At 39.9% G+C, this 8,461-nt stretch overlaps 1 protein-coding gene across 3 annotated transcripts in view; it reads right to left on the bottom strand.

Moving 5' to 3' along the window:
• Positions 1-617: 617 nt before the first annotated feature.
• The window catches only part of PARVB (parvin beta), an 81,629-nt gene continuing 73,785 nt past the window's right edge, over positions 618-8,461 (bottom strand). For all 3 annotated transcript variants that reach the window (XM_068657151.1, XM_068657160.1, XM_068657169.1), the window contains exons 12-13: positions 8,244-8,316; positions 618-4,317 (exon numbers count right to left, since the gene is read on the bottom strand). In XM_068657151.1, coding sequence (XP_068513252.1) covers positions 4,241-4,317; positions 8,244-8,316 — 150 coding nt within the window. In that variant the 3' untranslated portion in view covers positions 618-4,240. The remainder of the gene's footprint in view (positions 4,318-8,243; positions 8,317-8,461) is intronic.

Genomic DNA, 8,461 nt, shown 5'->3' with positions numbered 1-8,461 from the left:
ACACCTGGCCCTCATATAAAAATAGCAACTGAAGAACAATTCAAGGAATCAGCAGTACTCCCACTAATAACAAGTTCTGATAATGCATTTTCCTGTTCTCCCGCATGGCCTTGCTTTATAAGTGAGCCACTCTCTGTTCCCTTCGTACCAGAGCAAGCATACAGGCATTTTCAATGTCATGCCACTCTTGGTTGTGCTTCTGGCTTCCCAAGTGCTCTGCAGACACATGCAGGACTTCAGCTCTGTAAGGCCAGGCCTCCCTCCTGTGTGGCTGCAGAACTTGGCCCTGAGCCTTCTAAAGGTATTAGAGGGTGTATTCATTTTTCTCCCGTGGAAGGGAGAAGGTGAACAACTTGATCACCTGCCACGTCCAGTGGCAGGGAAATACCAAAAAAACAGTTGATGAAACCTACATAAGAGTCGGACAGATTTGGTTTGCCTGCGCGTCACCTGTACCAAAGCCAGAAACCTGAGAGCACTGCTTTGCTAGGTCTACGTGGATCACCATGTATCTAGGACCCCCCCCGATGAAGAAGACAGCTACAGCCCACCTTTCAAAAGTTCTTCCCACTGATTTGCCCACTCAGACAAAAAAAAAAAAGATGTAGAAAACCAAGTGATCATCATTTATTTATTTGAATAAATAGTACAATTATCATAAACCATGCAGAACACTCCTACTGTGATCTCTAACAAACATAGCATTGCATTGTAATTTGCTTACAGTACACAACTCTTGTCACAAAGCTGGATGTGTCCAACATATGACAAGTCCAGAATTTTATCTGCAAGGCTAGTTTTAAGTATGAAATCCAGAGTAAACACTGTTAAAAACAGTAGAAAAGATTCTTTAAAAATACATTAATACTGAAAGCACAAGGGTTGGGGGAGGAGATGTAAGAAGCCCTTTAAGGTTTAAGCTGATCAAAGAAAATCTGCCATTGCTGCTTTTTCAGCCTGAGAAACGGGATGCACCTGAAGAATATCTGGGCTTCTTCTGTGGTAATACAGCTTACTGGAACTGAGTATGTCAAGCAGATACACCTAACAGGCAAAGATGTATGGGCTTGAAAAGACAGACATTCATTAAGTACTTAGAAATATGGAAGCTTTAACACTGCAAAGCATTCAGCAATCCAGATGAACTCAACCAGATTCAGATCTATCCACTGGTACCTCCGGAAACATATCTAAAATTTCAGTAGAAATGCAGAGTTCATGAATAACATTCTTACCATTCAGTTACCTTTTGAGAGTAAGTATCACAGCTATGTAACAAAGTCGTGCCAAAAACAGGTGTTCAGAGATGGCTCTACCTTTATTGCTTTTCCTGTAAACTGAACTGCCTGGGATGAAGCTCCAGTTCAGTTAAATCCACTCCCTTCCCAGACCAGTTAGCAATAAAGACAGCATCTAAGAGTGACCTGGTAGACAGCAAGGAGCTAGGGAATGAACAATGCATTTTCCACGTGCAACATTTACCAATAGACTTAAAAACATAACACAACCCATAAGATGACACCTGCCCCCAGCCTGTCCAATGCATCAAGCCTGCAGTCTTGACTGACTGGAATGTTAATGTAAGGAATGCTAGCAGGGGCCCATGCCTCAGGTTGCAGAGGAGGGATTTGGGTTTCTGCATAGTGACCAGAAACACCTAACTGAACAAAATACAGATTCTTAAAATGTGTTATGTTCACATCTGCTCATAGGCAATTAAATATCGGCTATAAATTTCCATCTCAGAAATAGCCATTCCTTCTCCCAAAGGGAAACTGCTCTAATCAATCTCCTTGTGTTACTTTGTTTGCTTTTGATATTAATACTGCCAGCAATTTTAAAACTAGATTCTCTGAGTCTTTGCCAACATCTCAGAGAATATAAATAGCACTGGCACTTCCACATCAGCTGAAGGGAAGTAGGAGGAATAAGAGCTCTTTAACAGACTTGTTTCCCACAAGTACATTGCATTAAACAAAAAAAAAGTTTGAGAGAACCTTTGGTTCAATCATTTCCCAGCCTCATGATACACCTATTTCACAGCACAAAAGTTAGACCGATCTCATTAACTAGCCAGCAGAGCTGACCCACCTGGCCTTAGTGCCTCTGCAAGTCTCTGTAATAATTGCCAGCACCATGGTAGAGTCTAAAGGCCCCATCTGAAATTCAAGTCATATTGTACTAGGCATTGTATAAACAGCAAGAGGTCAGCTTCCTCCTAAAGTACAAACAACCACTGATTCCCACAAAGCCTTACAGGAGAGATGGGCCTGAATTTTTTCATGAGAAAAAAAAAAAGGGGGGGGAAAACTTCCCTTCACCTTTGGTTTGGAGGCATAAGGGGAGGTGGCATAAATAATTCATCACCAGAACTCAGAACCCCAAAATATGAAACGAAGAAGCAGAAGCTCATTTCCCATCTTCCTAAACTTAAAAAATGTTTAAGGAGGAAAGGAAAAAATTCCTGATGTAAAATTCTACAATTCAAATAGCACATTTCCTCTTGTATTTGAAAGGTAAATGATTTTTAGCCAAAGAAATCAATTTTGGGGGGGAAAAAAGGCAACCTACAAGACTCAAGTGATCCCAAAGAGCAGAGCAATGCCATCTGCTTCCTCTTTGGGGTACTCTGCCTTATGTTTCACACAAAATCATGGCTGCCCATAGAAGAAAAGTTGCTGCTGTGATTCTAATCATAGGATCTATGATTCTGTGATGCATAAAAGCAGGAGTCAAATCCTTCCCCTAGGCACTCCAAGGAAAGGAGTGCTATTATATACATATAATTTACTCTGGAAATTACAATTCCATTTATTTGGCACAGTTCTTCTCCAAAATCTACTCAGACAGCTCATGTGCCAGCACAGCCTCCTTGCACACACAGCTATAACAAGTACACCACCAGCCAGGAACAGATCTGCAGATGAAACCTGTTAAGTACTAAGAGGTAACTTCAGTCTATCAGATAAAACTAACAATCCTTTTGTTTTTAAAAGGCATTCCCACTAAAATCTGTAACAGCTTAGAGACTAGAGTGCTAGAGCAGGGTATAGCAGAGTATTTCTTGGGATGACACAGGGCAACTCAATGAAATTAGTTTAAAGCACAACTGAACATCACCGAAGAGCTTCAAATTTGAAGCACTAACCATTGGCTTGCACTGGATACACCTTGTCTAGCACAACCCAGCGCAATGCTCAAGTAAAGGCAATCTCTCATTTATACAGAAATAGTTTTTCACTCTTTAGGAAAGAAAATACATAAAAACTGTTTATAAATGCATGATCACAAAAATTGTACAGCTGCCAGTAACTTCAAGAGGAATCTGACCCATCATCTTAGCTACACAAAACAAAGAGCCAGTCTTTAAACTGCCAAACTCATTAATTCCCCATGTACATTTCAAAAAGGGCTGGGGGCAAAATGCATTAATCCAACCTGGGCATATCTGACCAGCTCCTGACTGACTGACTGGATAGAAGCTGCATGCTTAAAGGATGGTAGTGGTTCTATCAACCAAACTTCTCCTAGAATGGAGAAGAAATAAAAATAGACATGAAAAGATTAGATGGTTATCCCACTGCAAGACTTATTCTGTGTAAACACTGAATGGAAATAACACTGGTTATTATGAGGTGAACACAAAAACTGAAGGTTTTGTCATGTAGCTTCAGATAGTGCCTGTAATTTGACCCCACCCACCCAACAGAACATACAAAACCTTATTTAAAAGAAGGGGCTCAGCTTCTAAATAAATTCCAATGCCGATTTTGTACCACTAATGCTTAAGCCTGGAAAATCTCCAAATGGTAATGGTAACCAAGAAGTTTGCTAAAGAAAGGTTATTATAAAATCAGAGTCTACAGACAGACATTAATAAGTTCTCATGTTGTCCCTGCTTATTTAAGTAGTTAGTGGTATATTTCTTTTATCAAAAGAACACTTGTTGATCATAACAAATCAGACCCAACAGTATCTTCTGGTAAAAGTGTGAAATATCTACACATTTTCAAGTGACCTAGAGAGTACATGTGTTTTATTTTTAGTGGGATTGTCATATAAACAGCTATAGAGAGACCACATCAACTGTAGAAAGAATGCATGAAGTATAGCATAAGGCACAAAGGGAGTGTGCAGAGGGCATTTTTTTTTTTTTTTTTTTTTTTTTTTTATTTTTTTTTTTTTTTTTTTTTTTTGTCTAAGGAGGCTGGTATGATGAAGACCTCAGCAGATTCCAAGATCATTCCACATTCTTGTATTTTGTGAACAGATTGTATAGAACTCTGAGGGTAGACTTCAGATCCAAATTGACAACATCTGTGGAAGAAAAGGAGAAATTCTTAATTTGCTTTTTGTTCTCCACCATTTACCCTCAAAGGAGCAAAAGTCCCCACATCTCTGAGCCTGCAGGAACAGCTACAAAAATGTCCTGATCTCCCTAAGCCAAGCTTTTTACATATTATGCATGATGCACTTCAAAACACCCTCATGATATTACAGTCCCAGCTAACTTCTCTGGGAAATGTAAGAAAGAGAATTCCCTTCCTCATCTGATACTGGTTACTGAGAAGGCCTGCTTCTGCCTGAAACCTGGGATAAAGCCTCTGGGAAATGCTACCTTCTGGCAACATCATAGGTAGAGTACCTTCTGAGTTTTCACCAATGACTTTGCTAGCCAGAGAAGAAGCAAAGTAGCCACACACATCTTAGTAGATCCTGAACCTCATATACCCACAATCGATGCCAGGACATCCCCACCCGTCCCCCCACCCCACACTGGATAACTGTATATAACTCCACACTTCATCTGGTATTTTCAGTAACCTCTCAAACTTTTTCCATGTATTGTTTCACCTAACTTATTTGTGATTCTGTATTTTGCATTTGCAAAAGAATCTTTTGCTGTCCTAAAGAAAGGTAAGATCCTAACTGCTGTGAAGTAATACATCCTGAAAAAAAAAAAGAGAGATCTTACCTGGATGTATGAAATATGTTTCTAAGTTTTCCAGGTATCACAGAAAGCTGCTTACTACTATAGCATTCCCAGTGAGACATGAGCCAGAATCAATCATTGCTTCCTCTGCATCAAAACCCAGTTCCCTCTGAATGGATTTTAAATGTATACATAAATTTAACCACTCCCAAATGAGAAACAACACCTTGCAACAGCCATGCACTTATAAAGCTGGCAAATCAAGGCAAGTATCTGCAGTCACCACCCCTGTGGTTGTTTAAGGAAAGGCTGGATGTGGTGCTTACGGACGTGGTTTATTGGGTGATGGTGGTGGTAGGGGAACGGCTCAACCAGATGATCTTGGAGGTCTTTTACAACCTTAATGGTTCTATGATTATAAGGGACATCTATCAGCAGATTTGACCAAGGATGCTGACAGCCTCTTTTGTTTGCAAAACAATTAAATCAAACACTCCTGGCACTATGAATATATATAATACACACACACACACACACACACATATATATATATATATATGAAAATATATATGTGTAAAAATATAAAGGCCTCAATAGTCAGCCTTAAGTGAGAATGTAGTGGTCAGAGATGTTTAGGGAATCTGTCCCCCTCCTTCTAATTGTTTTTCTTCTCCCCATGCCATACATCTTCAGTCTTCCACTGAAAGCAAGGTGGGTCTTTTCCCTCAGCCACTGTTAACCCCAGCTCAGCTGCCATAGCATGAAGAGGTATGATCAAGCCTGGTGGGGTTCAGTTCTTGCCTCTGGCTGACATCCAGCTTCAGAGGCAGGAACTGCCTATGATATAAACCAAGATCAAGATGCTAATGATGAGAAATAAAAATCTAAAGGGTAGAACAGAAACATAGCTAGAAGCACAGAAACCAGGGCACATGCTAAGATGTGATGGGATTAAGTGGCAGCAAAGAGCTGCTGCAAAAGCTATGGATTCAGCTGGGGCACAAGCAGGAGCTGGAAGGGGGCCCAGACCAGTGGCACTGTGCTGGGCAGACACTGTCCGTCCACCCTCACAATGCTGCAGGAGGCATATACAGCTGACTCCTACTAATCTCCAGCAGTCATGTACGACATGACTGTACTGTCAAGATCCTGATGCTACAGAGGATTTGATAAAAAACTAGTGACAAGCAGAGCCCAATACATTATTGTCTCACCCAGTGGAGGAGCTCTTCAAACAGTCAGTTCTACAGGAAATTCCAGCCACACACACAAGCATACTCACTAACAGACATGAAACACTGCTAATGGGAAGGGGTATACAGACAGATGAGAAAGGAATACACACAAACCCTGCAGCAGGCAGGGTTCATTGAGCTAGTTTGGCTCTGACTTCTATTAGTAATTACATTTTCAGTCAGAAAAAACACAAATATATTCTGCTGCCTACTGAATCTACACACCTTGTCTGGAGCAAACAAAAAAGTCTGCTCTGGTAGAATACCAGTCATGATAGGGTAAGGATATAAAACAGACCTACAAGAAGGTAATTTCCTCTGTAGAACAACTGATGAGAATATAATTAAAAAAAAAAAAAGGGGGGGGGGGCGGCAAGTTTTCAGTTAGACAAGTTATCTTCTAGGTTTTTAACAAAATCTGTATCTGGAGACAGGCTTGTCTAGCTTACCCGGTTTCTTTTTGTCGTCTTTTTAACCCTTCCACTCAAAAACCTTACTTTCCCAATCCTGTGTGAGGAATGTTTTAACAATTCGTGTCCATAAAGAACAATTCTGTTTGAATCCTGTCTGCCTCTGGGCCCTGCACTGGCAATTTAATTCTTGAACCACAGATGCAGTGTGTCCCAGTCTGCCCCTCATTCTAGTCAATTTATCACGTCTTCAGAAAACACTCCTTAAATTTATGAACCTGTTTGCTTTTGTTATTCCAGACTTCTATTTCTAACAGTTACAGCCTTTTTTCCTGTCTTCTTCGAGATTAACTTAACACTGCTATAGATGTGTCTGTGAATGGCTGGGGAAGGATGTTTTAATTACTCATGAAGCGTCAAATAAGAAAGCTGTTTGTGTTTGATGTCTGGGAGTTTCAGAACAACTGATAACAACTAGTGACTGTTATGGGATACTATGCGGATCTTTGGTATCTGGCTAGGAGGCCAAGAGATTAAGCGGAAGGAAAAAGAAGCTGAAGGACGGCTGGGAGACAAGACTTGCAGAAAATGTTCTATAAACTTGGTATGGTGCCGAGTGAGTACAAAGGGGAGAGGAAGACTACGAGCCTTCAGCATGAAAGACCCCTAGAGACCCCCAGAGGAGACTGATGCGCATGCTCCAGTAGGAGGGACTGGACCCCGGAAGCTAATTATAATAATCTATTTTTTTAGAAATAGTAATGAATATGTATTAGTCTAGGAGCATAAAAATCAGCTGCTTGATGTAACTGGTGTGTGTCCTGGTGGAGCAGAGACTCCCGGTGCACCCAGCGCTGTTTGCTTACCTCTATTCCTTTATATTCTTTTAATAAATCCTATTTTTTTATTTAATCCTAATTTGAATCCTGAGCCATTTATAACACCTGCATTCATATTTTTTCCATTTTCCCTGTTTTTCTCAAACAGCTATTGACTCAACTCCAAGTTAATGTCTTGCTTCACGGAATTCTTTTTCAGGAGCACTTTTCATTCCCAAATGTAAAAGAACAGCACTCTGACAGGATATGTACTCACTTAATATTGTTTTTTGTCTTTTTTTAACCACTACGACCAGCTCCACTATTTGTCCACTAATCTACTTGCTATCACCAATTTGTCTTATTTTAAGTCAGACTGAACATCTCCTGGGGACTCCTCATTTTTCACTTTGTTCTGTAGAAGCCTCTAATACATATAATAGCTTGTAACTCTAGGAATAAAAATTAACAGTCAGAAAGTTTTAATTCCTCTTTTTAGCATACGCAATAGTTAAGAGAATCAGAGCAACAATTATTAGAATTAGACTATGCAAAGCTTCCTGCTTGGACTGTGATTGAATACCAGATAAATGTATAATATAGCACTGAACAGCTTCTGAATCATTCACTAAAACTAGATGTGCACACCTCAGTAAACCTATTCCAGACAAGAAACAGAGGTAAATATATACCCCAGATGCAGACGATGAATCCTTTGGAAAATTGTCAAGGTTCACATTTACTCTCCACCAATTAATACTCCCATTATCTTGAATGCAGTTGCACTTTAAATGCATCTGCTATTATGTATTTATATATGGTTTAAAGCCACATGTCACAACCATACCTTCAGGACGAGCTTTTGGTTTTTTGAGTCCTCCATCTTGCATCAGCTCAAAAGCAAAGGAAACATTGTGGACCTGAAAAAGGAAAACTGCTTAGAACCCTGAAGTTATACAGGCATTATAAAACCTTTTATGAAATTTAAAAAAATGCTTTGCTCTTTCTACACTGGAATATGAAATGACAATTCCATTTAAATCAATAAAAGACATCTACATGTTC

Source organism: Anas acuta, chromosome 1 (assembly GCF_963932015.1).
Source record: "Anas acuta chromosome 1, bAnaAcu1.1, whole genome shotgun sequence".
In the NCBI taxonomy this organism is placed as follows: domain Eukaryota; kingdom Metazoa; phylum Chordata; class Aves; order Anseriformes; family Anatidae; genus Anas; species Anas acuta.
The sequence above is the reverse complement of the archived record's forward strand: the minus strand, read 5'-3'. Positions and strand labels throughout refer to the sequence as shown.